The sequence below is a fragment of the Apiospora aurea genome (assembly GCF_038362705.1).
Source record: "Apiospora aurea strain CBS 24483 chromosome Unknown utg000008l_segment0_segment0, whole genome shotgun sequence".
In the NCBI taxonomy this organism is placed as follows: Eukaryota; Fungi; Ascomycota; class Sordariomycetes; order Amphisphaeriales; family Apiosporaceae; genus Apiospora; species Apiospora aurea.
In genome coordinates, this window is record NW_027117395.1 from 4,728,342 (window position 1) to 4,751,172 (window position 22,831).

The following is a 22,831-nucleotide window of genomic DNA, read 5'->3' on the forward strand; positions in this document are numbered from 1 at the left end:
TCTTGTCAGGGTTTTGGCACTAGATTGCTTAATGATCAATAATGAGTTCTTGGTGCTTGACTGAGTATCTGGTTTATCATGGCCCCTTTTGCTTGCTCTCTTGTCACCCCTTTCTACTAGCGAGTTGTTCAGCTGAACCGGTGGTGTTGGCGCCAAACGGGTGTGGCCGTTCTCCACCACCACTCCAAGTGGGTTAGCCTGTCACTACGTCTTGCCTGGTATGATCGACATCTTTCAACGTATTGGCATGCATCTCTGTGAAGTGTCTGCTATCTCTTTACTATGATTCATGACCAGGTTGGAGGCTGAATCAGGCCATGAGGTGCAAGCGTTATGTGCTGCTTTAAGCATGGTCGGCAGCCCTCACTCATCATGCAAGTGAGCTCCCAAGCTCCCAACTCCACACACCGACTGTGCTATATCTCCATAACGCTTTGTCCCGATCCAAAGCCCACAACAGCGACGAATTACTAGCCTTCTTCTCGGCAGTTGGACAAGAGAGGGATCTTATATGATTCAGTCGGCACGCGATTTCGAATTACCAGCCCCTTCTGAAGGCTGTTGATGGAGCTGTGGCCATGGAAGGAAGAGATTCCAAAGACTTCTTCTGCGACAGGCAGGCCAACAACTCAGCCCCACCTGCCGCATTTATCTAGATTCTTCGACCCTCATCAGACTTGCATCATGGAACCGCCGAGAATCCGGCGGTCAAAACTGTCGATGCGCCCAGATACTATTTATATGTCGAAACGAAAGCAAAAACCAAGACCCTTCGTCTTTTGGAAGAGTATGAGGTGCGAGGGGCCTTTTTTAACTGAGCAGTTCTTGGGGAATCGGGTTGAGTAAAGCGTACTGAAAATAATTTGAACCGGGTCTTCGTCTCCAATCGGTGCCATGTCGGTAGCACAGCGCCGAGCTGCCCCTGAATCAGTCGACCTCGGCCTGAGAGACGCTCCTGTCGAAACAACCGCCCAGACGGTCAACCAACGTTCATCGTCTCCGTCACCGCCGCGCAAGAGTGCGAAATGGAGCACCATCAGCTACGATGCCTTTGGTGACAAGGAGTCTGGGTACACGCACTTTCCGGATCCTACCTCGATAGCAGCGTACAATTCCTCCACATTCTTAAGAGCAGGTAAGCTTCGATCCGCAATGCCACATCTTCACCCTCGCCTTTTTTATAACTGCCCATCTTTCGTAAGGGCCGTTGCTGATTCTCTGTACTATATATAGCGCAGGTGGGATTCGCCATCTTCGTGTGCGCGGTTGCTTCGGGCATTGTCTGCGGCTTTGCCGCCCTCAAACCCGTCCTCATCGCCGAGGGCGTCTACTCGGACCTGTGTCCCCCGGACTGGGCCGAGCATGGCAGCGGCGAGGCGTGTGCGGCCCAGGACATGCGGCTCAACTTGTTCTTCATCCTGGCCTCCGTCACTCTCAATGTCTCGACCATCTTTGCCGGCTACACTCTCGACAAGAGGGGGCGGCGCACGTGCTACCTCATCGCCGCCGCCGTGTTAGCCGTCGGTAGTCTCCTTATGGCCGCCGCGTTTGCTGACAAGATTCCTTCCTGGCTGGACGGGTATCTCGTCGGGAACCTCTTGCTCGGCCTCGGCGGCACCTACCTCTTCGTCCCGAGCTTCCAGCTGGCCAACGCCTTCCCGCGCTACCCCGGCCTCATCCTGGCGCTCGTGACGGGTGCCTTCGACGCCTCCGCCGCCGTCTTCCTCTTCTACCGCATGGCGTACGAGGGCACGGCCGGCCGCTTCAAGCCGCAGCACTTCTTCCTCGCGTACCTCGCCGTCCCCGTCCTCATCGTCCTGGCCGAGCTCACCTTCATGCCCCGCTTCGCGTACCAGAACATGCCCCAGATCCAGGACCGCCTCGACCGCGCCAAGACGGCGCGCTACGACGCCCACAGCTCCGACGACGAGCTCGGCACGGACGCGCAGCGGCGCGAGGCCCGGGCGGGGAGGGCGCAGGCCCGCCGCCTCAGGGTCAGGCGCATCGAGACGGTGGCGGGCGGGTCGCGCGAGCGGCGAAGGCGCGAGGACCGGCTCGAGCGGCGGCAGGAGGCCAGCGGGGTCTGGGGGCTGCTGCACGGCTTGCCGGTCTCGCGGCAGATGGCGACGCCGTGGTTCGTGCTGGTGTTGGTCCTTACGATGCTGCAGATGCTGCGGATGAATTATTTTATTGCGACGCTGAGGGCGCAGTACCAGCACATGCTCGGCGGTGGCTCGGGCTCGGGAGGGGACGGCGCGGCGCGTCGGATCAATGAGTTCTTTGATGTTGCGTTGCCGGTTGCGGGCGTGGCGTCCACGCCGCTGATTGGGCTGCTGCTTAACGAGCTCAGCGTCACTGTTATCCTGGCGGTGCTGAGTGCGTTGATTGTTGTGCTGGGCGTGCTGAACTGTCTACCCTATGTTTGGGCTGGGTACATGACGGTGATTGCGTTCGTCTTGTTTCGGCCGTTGTATTATTCGACCATGTCGTAAGTCGTCCCCCCTTTTCGTACTAGTTATACCCCAACACAAATTTTCTTCCTTTCGCTACTACATTAGGCTACTCATACTGATACGAACCTTTCTCCCTTGTCCAGTGACTATGTTACCAAAGTCTTTGGCTTCGCCACTTTCGGTCGCATCTACGGCACCATCACCTGCGCTTCGGGCCTGTCGAACATCATCCAGCCGGGCCTGGATGCTCTTACGCATGGGCCCCTGGATGGCAACCCGGTCCCCATCAATGTGTTCTTCGCGGCTTCGGGGACCGTCGTCAGTGTCTCCCTGACTCTGTACGTCCTCTACCAGAGCCGGGCTTTCCGGCACCGGCAGCAGCAACAGAGCGAAGATGGTAGTGATGGTGAGCGGGCTTCTTTGTTACGCCGTCAGCGGCGAGGAAGGGGAGGGTCATCTTCGGCTGCGAATCATGATGGGTATGGGGCTTCAGGGGTTTGATACATTTTGATGGTTATGTTGGGCTCTTATATGAACTGATGAATGAATCAATAGCTTTCATGAACTGGGCAGATATCTTAGGTTTGAGCAGCGGCGTTGATGTTTGTCTCTTGAGTGTTGGCACTTTTCCTCCCTTTTCCCCATTCTTTAGTCTGATACCAATTTGATAACTCCCATTCCAATATCACTGTGTTTTAAGATATTAGAAGTTTTATTTGAAAGGATCGTGTGTACGACCCCAACCATGTGCGTACTCCGTAGACGCATCCCATATAAAATCCCAGCAACGTCTCTTTAGGCTCTGACTTTCCCACCTCAACTCTCATCCATTGACTTCCATGATAGCCACACCTGTAACGCCCCCTCCAGACTCTGTATGATCCCAAAGAAGATCGTGACGATGAACACCAGTATGGCGACCCAGAACGTGTACCACTGGACCCCGTTCCGCTGGTCGTGCCACCACTGCGTCATAGTCTGAGGCCGAGCGTCGTCCAGCGCCTGCTTCAGGATGACGAGGCGGTTGTTCCAGTACTTGAAATTCTCGTACCGCCGCTCGCGGGTCCACAGGCTCCCGCAGTGCAGCAGCGCCGGGTCGAACAAGTCGCGGCCCCGGCCCTTGATCTGGGCGCCGAGCCACCTCTGCGACGCGGCGTCGTTCTGGGGGAAGAGGAGGGAGAAGGTGCGGAGGGTCTCTTCCAAGAAGCCCGAGGGGAAGAGTGGTCGTATGCTCGAAGCGGCGTGCTTGGTGTGGAATTTCAGGAAGGAGACGCAGCTGAAGACCAATACTCGGCGGTCATCATCGACGAGGCGCAGGTGGTCTGCCAGGTTCGGCGTCCACTCGATCTCCATGCCGCCGATCTTCTGCAGGTTCAGCATCGTCATCGTCTTGCTGATCTGGGCATTCTCGGGGCTCAACTGGTGCTGCACGCCAAAACAGCCCTCGGTGAAGTCCGATAGGGAGCCATCCTCCCAGTGTATCGTGTTCGGGCCCGGCAGGCTGTTGGGCGGGTCACCAATGGCGACCATCAGGAGCAGCCTTGCGCAGAGGTTGATCGCGCAGTTGGCGGCTTCCGCGTCAGGTGCTTTGCCCAATGAGGATGCGACATGGCCTTGCAGGATGTCGCCTCGTGCTCGTTTCTGATGGAATATGCTTGCCAGGTGGACAATGTCGTTGTGTGTAGATGCGGAGACATGAATACCGCCATCTAGAAGAAACTGTCGACACTGTGTAGAATAGTACTGGATATAGGGCTGCATACTGCGCAAGTCACCTTCGGTCGGCGTCAATGGGCCCCATAGCTGGCAGATCAAGTCGCGTCTGGTTTCTGCCCCTATTATAGTCCCGACCAACTTGGTATCCAGTGAAGAGCTCATGACTTGAGAGAGCGTTTGGTCAATGTGTAATCAAGCCTAAGCAATCGGGCTTAACTGAGGCATGGCGATATGTGTAATGATTGTACTATGAGTGGGCCAAGAGGATGTTGGAGATGTTCTTCGCGAGCAGCCTGGTGGCGCAGCAGGCATGTCGCCAACGGGGCGGCCCGACTGGCTGGCTCAGCTGCAGGGACTTGCATATCCGTTTCATCCCTCCTATCACCGGTGTTCAGTGTCACATCTGAGAAGCGGGGTCGTAACAGCAGGGCTTTATCCTCGTTGACCTTTGCAGATACTGCCCATAAACCAAGTGCAGCACTCAACATCACCAGGTCTCAACATCAGGATGCAGAGGTACAGGCGTCCAGATACCAGCAAATGGCCGTACGCGGCCGACTCGACCGGGGTATATCGTGGACTGCTGAAGCAGAAATACCCTTATTGGGTCGCAACTGGGCCGGCTAGGGACCTCTTCACCACCGAGATTTATGGGAGTCTCAATTCCATGCTTCGGAATAGTCTGCCAGAATCAAACTCTATCATGAGCTTGACGTTGTTCATGATCGGAAAAGCCCCCCTGAAGACCAATCCCACGATCATGGTGGTATCGGACGACAAACCGCGACGAAAAGAGGCATTCGAGAAGATCAAGGCCAGTAGAATCCTGGCGGACTACCCCGGATTCGAACTGGGGCACTGCGACTTCGCTGCTGAGCACGAAGACTTGCGGCAACTGGGGACTGGGGACATCCCACCACTTGATTTTAGTACCGATGCGCAGCCCGAGACGATATTCGCATGCGCCGATACCTTCGGCGTGCCAAAGTGGGGGTTACACAAGCCAACCTCGGTTCATTTCCATGACGGGCTAGGTCGAAAGACGTCTTCTTCTGTAACCTGCAGTGGCCTGTTTGCTCATGACAACAGCTACTACATCATTACCGCAGCTCATGTGATGACGAGGTCGCCCCAGCCGCCTGACCCGTCGTATGACACAGCGTTGGGCGAGTCTGGGAGTGACTCGGACGATTGCGAGATCACTGGCCTCGATGACTGGGACAGCGACACGGATGATGAGATGCTGAGCTCCGTAACAAGCCATGGAAGCATTACTTCCTCATCGGCAGGTTCTGACAACGAGGAACGACTGGCGGGTCGAAAATCCTCCCACCAATCGCCACCATCAGTCGGTACTGTCCCGGAAGAAACGTTTGAACAAGTACCCGAGACTGTTGAGCCATCACCTGCGAAGGAAAAAGGGGCAGCAATCCATGAACTCTGTGCGCCCCTTGGATCCGTTACATTCATAGACGGAGAGTTGGATCTCGTCCTGGTTCGCATGTGGGGTAGAAGTCCATATGATGAAGTGTCGCTGAAGCGTCTTCCCAATGTAAAGCCACTCGATCCACAGGCCTACTGGGACGAGCGCTTCTGGGATCGAGAAGGGGCCGCAGGCTCGTCCGCCACCGTACTTACAGCTTCCAAGGGACCCATCTCCGGCAAGCAGTTGAGCATGCCGTTCTATACTCGATTGCCTGGAGCTCACGACTTTCAGATGCTGCATCCCTTCCACCTGGATATCCCACTTAGCGCTGGGGATTCAGGAAGTTGGGTGGTTGGTGGCGATGACCAGGAACTTATCGGCTTCGTGGTCTCGGGCAGTCCCAAGACCGGCTTGTGTCTGGTGTGCCCTGCCAAAGGAGCCATCAGGACATTTGCCGATCGCCTCTATCAGCGGTCTGTTGCCCCCGCCGCTGGGCCCGCGTCGAGCCCTCCTCTCGGGGTTGGTGTGCCAAGAATAACGCGAGGACCTTGGTCAGGCGATCTGTCCGGAACTAGCTTGCAGCAGCCGGGAGACGATCCGCCTAACCTCCAGAGGCCGGGGGAGTCGAGCCTGGCACCCCCAGCGGCTGGGGCCCCGAAGAGTCTCTTGACGACTATGATTGGCGGGAGGCTGAGGCAAGAGAAGTGTTGGGTGACGACTTTCCGAATTTTGACCTGGACCATTTTGATGTTGAGGATGACATGGATATTGACTGAGTATGTAAACAGCCTCGGGTGGGGAAAGTTTCAGGCAGGTTACCTTGTGCAGATAAATGCACGATCGGTATATTGCTTCTCTACACCTGTATTATTATATCTAACTATTCGTGGCCGGGGCTACCGCACGCACGCTAGCTCAGCTCGGCTTAGGGCTGACGGCGCGTTTCAAACCAGTTCAGCTTCAGCTGAGGAGAAATAGGACATGCAAGGCTGCGGCGTAACGCATATTTATTCCTACGCCCCTACAACTGCCACCCGTATTATTCAAATCGTGTCGCCAATATGTCGGATCGCATGTGGGCCCAAATCCGGGACACTTTGAACCCAAAGGAAGCGATCACTGTCATCTCGGACTACCTCACAGGCGGCATTACCAAGCGCGTAACCTTTGACCCCGCGACTGCTGGGCCGGTCGATGAGGAGAACCGCTACGAATATGACGGCCTGCCCAGTGAATCAGATGACCTTTGCATCCGGCTCTTGGAATTGCTTCCAGCAAGTCAGGGCGACGTCGAAGTGCGATGCTATTAAACGCGTAGAATCATGTATTCTTTTAGTTTATACGTGTCTAGTCTAGTTTAATTAATTTAATATAAATTTATACCTATAGAGCTAGTTCCGCTATTTATCGGTAAAAGCGGGTAATACATCGCTACTTTTATTTAATAATATTAATCACTTTATTTAATATACCCCTTTAAGCCTTTCTCACCACGTATTTATTATTAATATTATATATACTTTAATATTATAATAAGGCTAAAGATTAAGAGACTTAGTGCGGTTAAATTAATTAAGCTATACGTAACTTTAAAGGGTATATCATTAAAAACTTAATGCCCGGTATTATAAAATAGCTAGATTAAAAATATATACGCTTTTTTTACTATTTATATTTACTTAATACTTTTACACTTAATTATAAAAATATAATAAGCCGCGTATTACTTTATACTTAATATAAAGTTAACGAGTACTACGTAAAACTAACCCCGGTACCGTAATAAATCCTTTAACGACTAAATTAAAATATATAAATCACGGAAATCTATAATTAACTAAATCCGTTAATTAAAATTATTATAATAATTATCGAAAATAATTCGCACCCGGAAATTAAAGTTAACTATAATTAATTAAAAAAAAGATTAAATTAAAAAAGACTACGTATTTTTACTATATTTTTTTAACGATATTTTAATCGATATTAATAATTTAACTCTTGAAAAAAGGAAAATTAATAATAACGATAAAGCCGTACCTATTGAAAAAAAACCTTAAAAAGGTAAAAATACCGAAAATAAAGCCTCTAGCTACATTAAACGCGAATATAAACGAGTTTTAAAAGGAACGATTTTATACTATTTTAATAAAAAAATTTAAAATAAATTAAAAAATACTTTATTTCGTAATAAAGACTATTATATTATAATAATTAAAATTACTAATACTGCCCTTAATAAACATAATAGTATTAAAAAAACAATCAACGTTAATTTTAATTAAAACCTTAAGAAATCGAAAAAGAAACTATATAATTAAGTAAATACACTCGAAATTCTAAAGTTACAAGTTAATAATATAAACTTAAAAGCATTAATTACTACTATACTTAAAATCGCTTACTATTTCGAAAGTATTAATAATAACCTCTTAATATTATATTTATTAAATAAAATCACGGTTAACGTGGTTTATTACTACGCGACGTATATTACTTAGCGACACACTTTATTTTAATTCTAATATAATTAAAGTTTAACGTATAATACTTTTATAACTATAATACTTAATTAATCCTAAAAAGATCGAATAATTTTAAGAATTTAAGCGATATAAAACGGACCGAATTAAATAAATTAAAAAGTAGTAATAAAAGCTTATAATATACCCGAATTAATTTTATATTATCGAATTTACGGCCGAACTTTAAAACGCGAAATCTAACCGAAACGACGTAAAATAAATTTAATTAAAAAAGAGGTACTTTATAAATATATAATTAATTTAAATATTTAAGGGATACTTCTTAATTTCGCTAATATAAAAAATATAGCTAATCTTTTTACCGCGTCACGCGGCGATAACCGCGTCGGTAAATATTAAATAAAGCGTTTTATCGACCGTAACCCGAACTTAAAAATTAAAATAAATCGTCGGTATAATTATTAAAGGGCTTTTTACGAGAATTCCAAAATTATTTTTACTTAATTTACATTAATCGCGAATATAAAAGCGAAATACGGGATCGTCGATAAAAATATTTAAAATTTCGACGAAACCGGCTTTATAATAAATATAATCAGGTTAATACTCGTTATAATACGCGTTAAACGACGTAGAAAAGCGAAATCGATTTAACTTAATAATCGGGAATAAACAACGGCGATTAAATATATTAATTCGCAGGGTTAATACATTTCGCCGTTCTTAATTATTTAAAACTAATATTACCTCGTAAATTAATCCCGCGAAATTAATTTACCGGGCGATTAAATAATTAAATCGATTTTTAATAATTAAATTAATAACGAGATAAGCCTAGATTAAATTGAATACTTCGATAAATATATTAAATCGTAAACGAAAAGTCGTTACCACCTCTTAATTCTTAATAGTTATAAAAGCTATATTTCGGCCGAATTCGAGGTATACTATTAGGATAACGATATTATTATTATTAATATACCTCCTTATTTATCGCATTTACTTTAACTTTTCGATATAATACTTTATTTACTTTTAAAATATATTTATTTAAAAAAAATCGAGCTATTTATTAAAGCTTTTATAAACTATATTATTAAACTTAAGTTTTTTATCGCTTTTAAAGCCGCGTATTTTACTATTTTTACGGAAATTAACATTAAATCTAGATTTAACGCATTTAATTTAATACCTTATAACCTTAACGAGGTAATTAATAAGTTAAATATATATCTTTAAACGCCTATACTTAACCTATCTCGTTTAAGGACGGCTAGTACCTATAACCCTTAAACGCCGTTTAACCCTTAATAAATAATTAAGCATTTTATTTATATTAAAAAGAAAGTATTTACCTATTAAAAAAACTCTTTAACGCCGATTTTAAATATAATAAATTAAATAGCGAAAAGTATAATTAAAATAGTCTATAAAATAACCTTTATACGCGATAAAATATATATATTAAAAGAAGTTAATTTAGTATTTTTTAAGCGCTAAAGAGCTAAAAAGTCGTAAGTTTAGTTTAAAAAAGCCCTTATTATTAAGGAATTTTAGTAGCTATAGGATAAGAAAGTAAAAAGGAAACGTTTAACGCCCGATAAAAATAAAAATAAAGGTTTATCGAAACGAAGGGCGACCGGTAAAAAACGTTATAATATTTACGGCGAAATAGGTTATAATACGCGAATATATAAAAAAGATATAAAATTAAGCGAAGAATTAAATAGCGAGTAATTTTAATTAATTTTAAACGTTATAGTTAAATTAATTTATATAAAAGGGTTAAGAAGTAAAAAAAAGTGCGTCGCTAAGTGATATACGTCGCGTAGTAATAAACCACGTTATATTAATAATAATAATATCGTTATTTTAATAATATAAGTAATATAGTGCGTTAGCCTGTGCGCTGGTTAGTATAGAGACCTTACACTAGCCTCACTACCTTATTATTAAAACCGACCTGCCGTATCGGCCTTAGCTCGATTTTCTCTTCCTTTTTTTCTCTGTCGTAAATTCTATTTATTTCAAGATTTATTTACAGCCTCGTCTTATTAAGACTTAATAGCGTAACTATTTATAACCGCCTTTTTTATCGTTTAGTAATATAATATTTTACTTATCTATTTAAATTAATTAATACTATTCTTATCGTTACGCGATAAAAAAGTAAACCTTAATTAATCGACGTTAAAAACTTTTAGCGTTTAATAATTTACTTTAAAATAAATACGTTATAACGCGTAACGAAAACGATTATGCTTTTTAAGCCGAGGTTAAACGATATATGCGATTTAATTAAAATATTTTCGTAAAGCCCGTTAACGAACTTAAAAAATCCGATAAAAAGTTAATTTATTTTTCCCGCCGCTCTTTTAACCGATATAGCCTATTAATCGACCCGGAGACCGAGTTAACGTAAACTACTTAAAATAACCCCGATAATATAGAAAACGAATAAGGTTTTTATATCTTTATCGATTTTAAATAATTATATAAAAAGGCTTAGTCCTCACGATACGATACCACTATCGGTAACTTAAATAGCGAAGACTTATAGGCCCGATTAAACGCTTTATTCGACCGATATATACGTAACGATAATAAAACTATTTTCCCTTTCGCTTTATAAATTAAAGTTAAAGAAGTTAAATAGTTTTTTAAGAATAGATCTATAATTATCGATAAGTTTAAGAATATATATAATAATTTAAACGAGTTATTTTAAGAAGTACGCTTCGTTTTTTTATTAGGTTACGCTCGCACGGTATAAATATTTAACTTTTATACTAAGGCTCGTTAAGCGGATTTTTAATTAAATATAACTGTTATTTAAGTTAAATATTTAGTTTTTTTCCATTTATCCGATTATTATAATATTTATAAGGGTAAGAATTTAATAAAAGAATAGCTTAAAATTAATAGATTAAATAGCGAACTTAACTCGTTAAAGTTTACTTTAAAGGAATTAATTAAAGTTTATAACGAGGCTATTACCGCCCGGGAGTTTATAAAGGCGACTATAAACGACTTAACTATTAACTTTATAAAAACTAATATCGAATCGGCGAACTAATTAAAATAATTATACGACGTTTAAACCGCCGTTACCTAATTAATTATAAATAAACGTAATAACACTCCCTTTATTACGATTAATAACGGAGGTACCCATTATAAAAAAGTTATAAAATAAAAGTTGACAACTTTTATAGCGATAAAAATAAGGATAAAGTTTTTTTTTAAAGTTTAATTCCATTAAATTAAAGATATATAAACCGAAAACGCTAATTATTTTATTTTTAATAGCTAAATATTTAACGCTATTTATAATTATATAAAAAAAGGCCGTTTATAAATTATTACTTTTTTTCGGGATTATTACTTTAATCGTATTATTATTACCGATAAACTCCTCGATTATTTATAAGAGCGTTATTTCGATTATACCTCTCGCGAAAAAGCTAAAAAAGAATACGATTAACTAAAAATAATTTCTTTAACCGGATATTAAAAGTTCTTATCCGATTTCGTTCGATTAATTAAAAAAAGAATTCCTCCGTGCTTTTTAAAAAAAAAGCTTTTATAATAAGCTTATGTTTTATGTTATAATTATTATTATTACGATATATTTCGACGAAACCGTCGACTTTAATACCTACGTTAAGTATTATAAGTAGATAGTTTAAAGCTTTATAAACACGAACGAGAAGAAAAAGCGGTCCGATAAACCTATTTTTTCGTTAAACGTTAAAAATAATTTTAATAATAAAAACGATAAAGCCGGCGGTTTTAAAACCGCTATTTTTACGAAATCTATTATATTAATAAGTAACTCTTTAATTAAGATTTACTTTCCTCCTATTACCGTTAAAGAGACGTAGAAATTAGTAAAAAAAGGACGCTGCTTTAACTATTATTAAATTAATTATTAAAAAACTAACTATTCTTTAAAATAATATAATGCCGGAGGACGTAAACTTATTAATATTAACGAGATTTATTAAAAATATAAAAGATTTTTACTTAGCCTCCTTTTTAATAATTATAAGCTTAATTAAGCCCTCGCTAAGCTAGAAGGATTAAAAAATTAATCCTAAGGAATAAGGACTCTTTTTTAAAATAAATATTAATTACCGTTAAAAATAACTTAATAACGATACTATTTAATTTTTTATAGAAATTAATTAAAGGATCTTTTTTAACTTTTAAATATATTATAAATAATAATAAATTATTGTTATTTATTACTGTAATACTCGTTAATACGGGAGTAGCCGTTTATTTATTTATAAGCGTAAATTTCGCTAATAAAGTAATTAAATAATTAAGCGCAAGGCGAGTAACCGCTTCTCAGCCTTACGAGATTAAAGGTTTTAACGGTAAACCTTTTTAATTTTTTAATATAATAATATTCGCTAACTTACGAATTTATTACCGGAGTATTAAGTTAATCTTTTTCGTAATAATTAATATAAAATATAACTTTATTATTAGGCGAAAATAGTTCGAAGAATATAACGTCGTTATTCGTTTAAAAACTCGCTATTTCGACTATCCCGACGATTAAAACCTTACCGAAAACACGGATATATTAATAAACGAGGTAAGCGTATTATTAAAATATTCGAGCTATTAAAAAAATACGGATACCCGGAACCGGGCTTTAAAAACTTAAATTAAAAAAAATAAACGGAAACAAAACGGCCGACTTTTTTAATTAAAAGCCCGCTTTATAGAGGGGAAAAGCGCGCGGTTACTTAATACTCTTAGCTCTCTGGCTGTAAAGGAAAAAATTTTAAAAATCCTTTCGCGTACGATTTACCGATTAAATAAAAGATTAGTTAAAATACAGCGTAGTTTTAATAATAAATTACGGTAATTAAAATAGTTAAGTAATAATTGTAAATAGACGCCGGAACGTACGCCCTATTATAATTAAGAGAATAAGCGCGGCCTTTATCGCCTCGCTCGCGACGCAATTAATTAATATCGTTAAAAGGTACCCGATATAATAATTTTAAACGCTTTAAGCTTTTATTAGAGCGTAAAAAGAAATAACTCGTGCTAAGTTTATAAAATAATCTTTTATTAAATCGATAAGTTTATTTAAAAAGGGAAACCTTTCGGGATAATTCCTTACTTAAAGATAAAAATAAACTACGCCGAAAAGTAAAAGAAATAATACTTAAAATATATAAAAACTTTTATTATATATTTAATAAAACATAATCCGATAAACTAACTAAACACCGCGGATTAATAAACTATAAAATTAAATTAATAAACGGCACGAAACCGAATAATTTAAGTTATAGCCTACTTTATAAAATATTTCTCGAAGAGCTTACCGCGGCTTAAAAATATATCTCGAAAAATCTTAAAAAGGGCTTTATTATATCGAGCGATACCCTTTAAGCGGCCCTTATATTTATAACTTTTAAAAACGACGGCGAGCTTCGCTTTTACGTAGATCTTAGGAAATTAAATACTATTACGCGAAAAGACCAATATCCGCTATTATTAATCGAAGAAACCTTCGATAAAATAATTAAGGCTAAAATTTATATTAAAACTAATATTTAATAAGCTTTTTATAAAGTCCGTTTAAAAAAAGATAAAGATTTAACGATTTTTCGAACCCGTTACGGAACGTATAAATATAGAGTCCTCCCGTTCGGGCTAACTAATAAACTATCCACTTTCTAGAGGTTTATTAATAATTTACTGCGGGAATACCTTAACGATTTTTACTATACTTATATTAATAATATTCTTATTTATTTTAAAAACCCTTTTTAACACGAGGAGTATATAAAAAGGTTTTTTAGAAACTATTAAAAACTAGCTTCTAAGCTAACCTTAAAAAATGCGAGTTTAACGTAACGGAAATTAAATACCTCGGCTTTATTATTAAAACCGATAGCGTTACTATAAACCTTAATAAGATCTCCGCGGTAAAAAATTAATCTTTATTAACGAATATAAAAACGATATAATTATTTTTTAAATTCTATAATTTTTATTATAAGTTCGTTAAGGATTATAATAAGATTATTAAACTATTAATAATACTAACGAAAACCGATTAGCCGTAAATTTAAGGACTTAAATAGTAAGCTATTTTCGACGAATTAAAGGACGCCTTACTACGGGCACTAGTCTTTATGTATTTAAACTATAAAAAGGAGATAAAACTTAAAATTAACTCTTCCGATTTTATTATCGCTAGCGTCTTTTCCTAAAAACAAAACAATAGGGAATAATATTTAGTTAGGTATTTTTCGGAGTCCCTTTAAGGTTTAAAGCTTAATTATTTTATTTATAATAAGGAGTTATTTATTGTAATTCGAAGCTTATAATATTAACGCGTAAAGTTAATCGGTTTTCGACGCTTTAAACCGTTTATTATTATTATTAATTATTATACGCTTAAATATTTCGGTATTAAATAATACTTTAATTCCTAATAAGTTTATTAAACCTAGATACTAGCTTAGTATAATTTTATTATTACTTATCGGCCCGGGAAAGATAATACTGTCGCGGGCGCGTTATTTTAAAAAGTAAAGGAACTGAGAACTTTTAAAGCTAGGAAAGAAAGCGAAAGATATTAAGCTATTTTTAAACGTTTTAATACGTTATTAAGTTTTAGTTTTAAAGCTACTAAAGGTATTAAAATTATATTATTAAGGGATAATATTTCGCCCCTTAATTTATCGGGGATATCTTTTCTAAATACCCTTTTTTACGTTAATCGATAATTAAAAGACTTCGAAATTTTACGCGAAAAAACGCGTACGGGTTATAAGGATTTTATATTAATTAACGGATTATTATTTTATAAAAAAAAACTAGTAGTTTTATTAAAAAATAACCTTTAAACGAGAGTTATTAAAGACGTTTATTACCGAGTAATAATTACTTACCCGGGAATAAATAAAATTAAAAAGTTAGTTTTTTAAAGTTATTAGTGGTTAAAATTAATAAACGATTACGACGTATTCGTCGTTAATTATATATATAAGCTAGCTAAGATTTTATATATAAAGATATTAAGAAAATTTTAATTATTTTTAATACTTAACTAACCGTGGTAAAATATAGTAATAAACTTTAAAGTTATAAACCCTCCGAATAAAAAAACGGGCTACGATATAATAATAACGGTCGTCGACTATTTAACGAAGCGTAATTAAACCTCCCCTTATAATAAAAATATAAACGCGAAAAAGGCCGCTTAACTTTATTATTAAAAGCCGTTTTAAGTATTCGAACTATTACGGATTATAGTTAGCGATAGAAATACTTAATTTACGGCTTCCTTTATAAATAAAATTTATTAAATACTAAGTATTAAATAGGCGTTCGCCTTTACAGTATATTACGATATAACCGGTTAAATAGAAATTATAAATAAGTATATAAATTAACGGCTACGATTATTTTTAATTTATTATTAAAATAATTTAGTTAATATATTACCCGTTTTAAACTACGTTTAAACTATTATCCCGTATAATTCCTTTAGGGGGATATCTTTTTTCGAGGTAAAATAAGGTTTTAAGCCTTAGAATTATTTCGATTAGGAAAAAAAACTTAAGATTTAAAGAAATTTCCCCTTAACGAAAAGCTAAATCGAGCTTAAGTTTAATAAAACGTATAAACTATTAAAGAGTACTTTAAAACCGCGCGGCGGGTAATTTTAACCTCTTAGGAAAAAATAAGAGAATAAGCGAATAAGTACCGGAAAAAATTAAACTTTAACGTAAGCGACCGAGTTTACGTTAAAAAGATCGCCGGCTTAGGAACGGATTAACCTAGCGATAAATTAGCTTTTCTTTATACTCGATAATCTTTTCGTATTTTATCCCGCGATAATTATATTTATAAACTAAACGCTTTTAACTCGTGGAAAAATAAAATATATTATATTAATTAATTCCTTAAAAACCTTAATAACTTATTATTTAAACAGGCTTCGAAGCGCCCGGCTAGCGAAATCGTAAACCTTAACGAACTTAAAAGCTTAAAATATAAAGTATTTAAAATTAAAATATCCCGAACTTATTATTATAAATTATAATATAAAGCGGATTAAGTTAATTAAGAAAATAACGATATTTAATATTTAGCCTCCGATTTTAAAAACGTATCGAATAAATTAAAAAATTTCTATCGCCGGAACCCGGATAAAACCGGCCCCCCGATCCGATTAATATAATAAAAACTCGCGGTTAAAAAGACCGCTTTAACGAAAATTATTTAAACGACGAGTTATTAATATCGAAGGAAACCTACCGATTAACGAGACGAAGGGTTAAATAAATTATAATAAAAAATTTTAAGAGAAATAAAAAAAGGAGGATAAAATTATTCCGGAAAGGCCCTATAGTCGAGTAATTAAATAGAAACGCGAAATTATTTATAAAAAACATTTTCGTTTAAATCCCTTTTAGAGCCTTCGAGGCGCCGCTTTTTTACGAGGGGGGTAGTAATATAGTACGTTAGCCTATGCGTTAATTAGTGTGGAAACCCTACACTAGCCCCATTACCCTGTTATTAAAACCGACCTGCCGCATCGGCCTTAGCTCGATTTTCTCTTCCTTTCCTTCTCTATTATAAATTCCATTTATTTCAAGATTTATTTATAGCTCCGTCTTATTAAAACTTAATAACGTAATTATATACCTCGAATTTAACCGAAATATAGCTTTCGTAATATTACGACCTGGCTATTTATACGGCTAAAAAAAAGACAGCGGTTTTAAAAGCCCCGTAATTAAAAGTAACGAACGGGAACACTAATAGAAAACGTACGGATTACCTCGTTACGTAATAGTTTATTATAAATTACCGTAAACTACTATAAACTTAAAAGTATAACTTATTATCTTAATAAATAAACTAAACATTACGATTAAATTGCCGGATTATTAATAAATTAATAATTTGAAAAAATATAGTAAAATCGGTAAAAAAGAGATTAAATATATAATAATAAACTTTTCCTATATATTTTATATAAATACTCTTTATTTTAACGATTAATTTAAACATTAATTTAATATATTAATAAAGCATATTACTTTAAACGAACCTATTACACCTTTAATTAAATTCTATAATTAGTTTAAAATATTACTTATTATATTAAACGAACGTATTCGTTTATACGTTTAAATACTCTCTCGTTTTAGTTAATATAAACCCTAGCACGTTTACGAGGTTTCTTTTAAACCCCGATAGCCGTTCGTTATACGTAGCCGTCGAGAATTAAAAGGCGGTAACGTGGTTTACCACTACGCGACGCATATTATTTAGCGACGCACCTTAATTTAATTCTAATATAATTAAACTTTAACGCGTAATACCTTTATAACTATAATGCTTAATTAATTTTAAAAAGATCGGATAGTTTTAATAATTTAAGCGATACGAAACGGACCGAATTAAATAAACTAAAGAGTAATAATAAAAGTTTATAATATACCCGAATTAATTTTACATTATCGAATTTACGGCCGAACTTTAAAACATGAAATCCGATCGAAACGAAGTAAAATAAATTTAATTAAAAAGGAGGTATTTCGTAAATATATAATTAATTTAAATATTCGAGGGATGTTTCTCGATCTTATTAGTATAAAAAATATGGCTAATTTTTTTATCGCGTTGCGCGGCGGCGACCGCGTTAGTAAGTATTAAGTTAAGCGTTTTATTAACTATAACCTAGACTTAAAGATTAAAATAAATCGTCGGTACGATTATTAAAGGGCTTTTTATAAGGATTTTAAAGTTATTTCTATTTAGTTTATATTAATTACGAATATAAAAGCGAAATACGGGATCGTCGATAAAGATATTTAAAATTTCGACGAAACCGGTTTTATAATAGGTATAATCGGGTTAATACTCGTCGTAATACGCGCCGAGCGGCGTAAAAAAGCGAAGTCGGTTTAGCTTAGTAATCGGGAATAAGTAATAACGATTAAATATATTAATTCGTAAGGTTAATATATTCCGCCGTTTTTAATCGTTTAAAGTTAATATTACTTCGCGAACTAATTCCGCGAAACCGATTTACTAAGCGATTAAATAATTAAGCCGATTTTTAATAGCTAGATTAATAACGAAATAGGTTTAAACTAAATTAAGCCCTTCGATAAATATACTAGATTATAAACGAAGGGTCGTTACCGCTTTTTAATTTTCGACGGCCACGAAAGCTATATTTCGGCCGAATTCGAGGTATACTATTAAAATAACGATATTATTACTATTAATATACCTCTTTATTTATCGCATTTATTTTAACCTTTCGATATAGCATTTTATTTGCTTTTAAAGCGTATTTATTCGAAAGAAATCGAGTTATTTATTAAGGTTTTTATAAATTATATTATTAAGCTCGAGTTTTTTATCGTTTTTAAAGCCGCGTATTTTATTATTTTTATAGAAGCTAACATTAAATCTAGATTTAGCGTATTTAGTTTAATACCTTATAACCCTAACGAGGTAATTAATAAATTAAATATACGTCTTCGGACGCTTATATTTAACCTATCTCGTCTAAGGACGGCCAGTACTTACGACCTTTAAACGCCGTTTAACCCCTAATAAATAACTAAGTATTTTATTTATATTAAAATGAGGGTGTTTACTTATTAAAAAAGCTTTCCGACGCCGATTTTAAATGCGGTAGATTAAATAGCGAAGGGTATAATTAAAATAGCTTATAAAATAACCTTTATACGCGATAAAATATATATATTAAAAAAGGCTAATTTAATACTTTTTAAGCGCCGGAGAGTTAAAAAGTCGCGAGTTTAGTTTAAAAAAGCCTTTATTATTAAAAAATTTTAATAGTTACAAAACGAAAAGGTAAAAAAAAAGCGTTTAGCGCCCAATAAAAATAAAAATAAGGGTTCGTCGAAACGAAGGGCGACCGGTAAAAAGCGTTATAATATTTACGGCGAAACAGGTTATAATACGCGAACATATAAAAAAAATATAAAATTAAGCGAGGAATCGAATAGCGAGTAGTTTTAATTAATTTTAAGCGTTATAATTAAATTAATTTATATAAAAAAGTCGAGAAGTGGAAAAAGTGCGTCGCTAAATAATATGCGTCGCGTAGTAATAAACTACGTTAGCGATTTTTCGTTTATAATTTAATATATTTATCGAAGTATTTAATTTAATTTAGGTTTATTTTATTATTAGTTTAATTATTAAAAGTCGGCTTAATTACTTAATTACCCGGTAAATCGGTTTCGCGGGATTTGAGGGGACCGGGTGGGAGTGGTGCGAAAGATTAAATTTAAGGGAATTTAAACAGTGTCCTTACACAGAACGATACCTAAGTTTATAGGAAACCGTAGCGTCTGCGGTGACAACAGGTTATCACCCAGGATCAGGTGGTGTGGACGAGTAATCGGTCGGGTAACCTACTGGATCACACTCGTGGGGAAATTGTACTTGCCTGAACGCGTCGCGTTTCCAGGGTGCTCAGGGCAGAGCAACCTCAGGGAAAAACTCAGAAGTCAATTGCCGGTCGCATTACACATACGGACAGCAACTGACACATTAAGGGCATATCAAACTAAGAAAGAAAGTCGCACTACACGTACGGATTTCTGCACTCAGTCGTCAACTCCGATATGGGTTGGCGGAGGCACACTACACGTGTAGGTCCACCAAGTCGACAACGGTTTTAATGCGCAAACCTACTCTCTGAACCGCCAAAAGTTGCACTGCACGTACAGATTCTAACAGAACTTCCAGTGAGGTTATTGAATCGAAATGATCTTGTTTAGTAACCGATCAGGGTTAAAAGAGATGCTACCAATTTGAGGGGACCGGATGGGAGTGACGTCAAATAGTAGATTAATAGAAAGATGGAGATGGAAGGAAGAGACTCTAACTGTAAAGGGCCGGTCAGGCCTTTACCAGTAGAATGCCCCACTAGTACTGCCTCAATTGACCGCCTGCCTATTTGGGCCTAGCGGGTCAATTGGGCCTTCTTAGGTGGACCCCCTAATGGGGTCCATCAGGATTAGTTTACGAAGTAATATTAACTTTAAACGATTAAAAACGGCGAAATATATTAACTTTACGAATTAATATATTTAATCGTCGTTATTTATTCCCGATTATTAAACTAAACCGATTTCGCTTTTTTACGCCGCTCGACGCGTATTACGATAAGTATTAACTCGATTATATTTATTATAAAGCCGGTTTCGTCGAAATTTTAAATATCTTCGTTAACGATCCCGTATTTCGCTTTTATATTCGCGATTAACGTAAACTAAGTAAAAATAACTTTAAAATCCTTATAAAAAGCTCTTTAATAATTATACCGGCGATTTATTTTAATTTTTAAGTCCAGGTTACGGTTAATAAAGCGCTTAACTTAATATTTATTAATATAATCGCCGCCGCGCGACGTAAAAAAAGAAATTAACTATATTTTTTATATTAACGAAATCGAGAGGTATCCTTCGAATATTTAAGTTAATTATATATTTATAAAGTACCTTTTTTTAATTAAATTTATTTTACGTTGTTTCGATCGGATTTCGCGTTTTAAAGTTTAGCCGTAAATTCGATAGCGTAAAATTAATTCGGGTATATTATAAGCTTTTATTATTATTTTTTAACTTATTTAATTCGGTTTATTTTATATCGTTTAAATTATTAAAACTATCCGATTTTTTAAGATTAATTAAGTATTATAATTATAAAAGTATTACGCGTTAAAGTTTAATTATATTAGAATTAAATTTAAATGCGTCGCTAAGCGATATACGTCGCGTAGTGGTAAACTACGTTATATAAGGGTAGTAATCGTAAAAATTAATAAGTTAAATACGTAGCGCGTTATAAAGGTAACGCGCTGCACCGTAAACCGGCTTACTTCAGACTGGTAAATAACCTAGCGACCCCCTCCATAGAGAGATTACTGGCAAGCGATCTTACGCAAACATCGATGAGAACAACACCGAGACGAAGTAAACAATAGAAACGGTGAATAACACAACCTGGTAAATCTGAATATCGACGCTACTCTAGATACTCAATTCGAGCCTTGGTACTCCCCAACTTGTCTCCAAAAGTTCATGGTCTTGCTTTGAAGTTTACTTTGACCCCTAGAGCCGGAAAGGTAAGGGTGCGCCAATTGATCGTTTTCTTGCGACTCTTCTGGGCCATTTCCAGGTCATAGTTTTCCAGGATGTAATGCAGCGTATGCTTCATAGCGAATGAAACAAAGAAGCGCCCAGGGCTGTTCCGAGCAATTTGTCAGACCAATACGCGACGTTGGAAGTATTCCTAAACATGGGTACGTACCAGGTCATTTTTCCGGTCCCCCAGACATGCCAGGTGTCGGAGACGTCTGTGAATTTGGAGGGGCCATCTGGTTGGATGCAAGTTGTCCCGCGGCGCAACTTGGAGTCGATAAAGCGGAACGGGTCGAAGACGTCGGGATGGGGGTACATGGATGCATCACGTAGCATCGGACCCACTGGAATGCCGACCCATTCCCCCTTGGCAACTTTGGTGCCATCCGAGAACGTCAAGTCTCGTAGGGCACAGCGACGCCCAGTGACTGTTCGCTTGTTAGCCGTGAATTCCATCATACTCTACAGGAAAGCTATCAGGGGGTTACTTACCAGACTCGACTGGGGTCCATCGTGAGCACTCCTTCAGGAAGCTATCCATTAGGGGAGGCCCTCTCCCCTCGTCATGAACTCTCCGCTAGCTTCACTCTATACCTCTTCGCGCAGGACTTCAAGGTATTCAGGATTATCGCAGAGATGATAGATTGCAAACGTCAAAGTCTGCTAGTGGTCAGCTAACCGCACTCCCTGTGTAAAACGTCCACATTTGTCATCCTTACTGTGGCGAGGCCTTGGACTGAACCAAACCAAATGGCCATGACCTCGAAGGCCATCCTACCGGGCGTCCACGGCTTCGACTTCGGTGACGTGTCAATTATCCATTGGATAACGTCGTTCTGTGACGAAAAGATATGTCAGGAGCCGCTGAGTAAGCAACATGGTGTAATGTTCGCTCACATATTTCTTCTTCGAGTCGGAGCTACTCATTCTTTGTTCAATGATGGATACCAGTCCCATGAAGAACGTCCGCTGTCGTTTCAGGAACACTTTCATAAGTGGCCCGGTGAAGCTAATTCCCATGTCAGTAGATGGAACCACAACGTGCCAGTTATCACATACGGTACAAGGAACTTGGGTGTAAGTCGGAGCAGCTCGGAGCCAAATAGGACATCTTCGTTATAGTAATAGGCTGCATCGATGAACTCATCATCGTCCACTGTAAAGACACATATATCAGTCAAAATTCGTCATGGTGGACGGCAGAACGTACCATAATCCATTCCAAAGAATGCGTATGCACTGATCTTGGTGGTCACGATCTTGGAGAGCGACAGGACTGTTGGACACATCATCAGCACTCCTCTCATATGACGCGATGTAAATTACGCACCATTGACACACTTCCCAATTCCTATCTCCCTCGCAAACGTCTTCTCGATAATTCCTCGAGTGCCAGGCGTCATTTGAGGCAGATGATATGTCAAAAGAGTACGCAGTGTTCTGACGAATCCTATACCCTCAACGCCTCTTTGATCGTGCCAATTAAATCCGTTCATAGTGTACCCAGGCTTCAGAATCTGTATCCGGTCAGAGATCAAAAAAGACAAATATGGTCCTAGGGCCATT

At 37.9% G+C, this 22,831-nt stretch overlaps 5 protein-coding genes across 5 annotated transcripts; 3 read left to right on the forward strand and 2 right to left on the reverse strand.

Moving 5' to 3' along the window:
- Positions 1-894: 894 nt before the first annotated feature.
- On the forward strand, positions 895-2,954 carry PG986_012926 (uncharacterized protein; the record flags this gene model as incomplete). Its single annotated transcript, XM_066849148.1, has 3 exons — positions 895-1,135; positions 1,234-2,488; positions 2,597-2,954. 3 exons carry the CDS (start codon positions 895-897, stop codon positions 2,952-2,954), a joined length of 1,854 nt encoding a protein of 617 aa, XP_066695844.1.
- A 315-nt stretch (positions 2,955-3,269) lies between these two features.
- On the reverse strand, positions 3,270-4,331 carry PG986_012927 (uncharacterized protein; the record flags this gene model as incomplete). The annotated part of the gene is made up of 1 exon (XM_066849149.1): positions 3,270-4,331. One exon carries the CDS (start codon positions 4,329-4,331, stop codon positions 3,270-3,272), a length of 1,062 nt encoding a protein of 353 aa, XP_066695845.1.
- A 346-nt stretch (positions 4,332-4,677) lies between these two features.
- On the forward strand, positions 4,678-6,371 carry PG986_012928 (uncharacterized protein; the record flags this gene model as incomplete). Its single annotated transcript, XM_066849150.1, has 2 exons — positions 4,678-6,114; positions 6,210-6,371. 2 exons carry the CDS (start codon positions 4,678-4,680, stop codon positions 6,369-6,371), a joined length of 1,599 nt encoding a protein of 532 aa, XP_066695846.1.
- A 285-nt stretch (positions 6,372-6,656) lies between these two features.
- Positions 6,657-6,905, forward strand: PG986_012929 (uncharacterized protein; the record flags this gene model as incomplete). The annotated part of the gene is made up of 1 exon (XM_066849151.1): positions 6,657-6,905. One exon carries the CDS (start codon positions 6,657-6,659, stop codon positions 6,903-6,905), a length of 249 nt encoding a protein of 82 aa, XP_066695847.1.
- A 14,298-nt stretch (positions 6,906-21,203) lies between these two features.
- On the reverse strand, positions 21,204-22,668 carry PG986_012930 (uncharacterized protein; the record flags this gene model as incomplete). Its single annotated transcript, XM_066849152.1, has 8 exons — positions 21,204-21,369; positions 21,435-21,727; positions 21,860-21,925; positions 21,985-22,101; positions 22,163-22,274; positions 22,325-22,421; positions 22,476-22,541; positions 22,596-22,668. The coding sequence occupies 8 exons, from the start codon at positions 22,666-22,668 to the stop codon at positions 21,204-21,206; spliced, it is 990 nt and encodes a 329-aa protein (XP_066695848.1).
- Between the last annotated feature and the right edge of the window lie 163 nt (positions 22,669-22,831).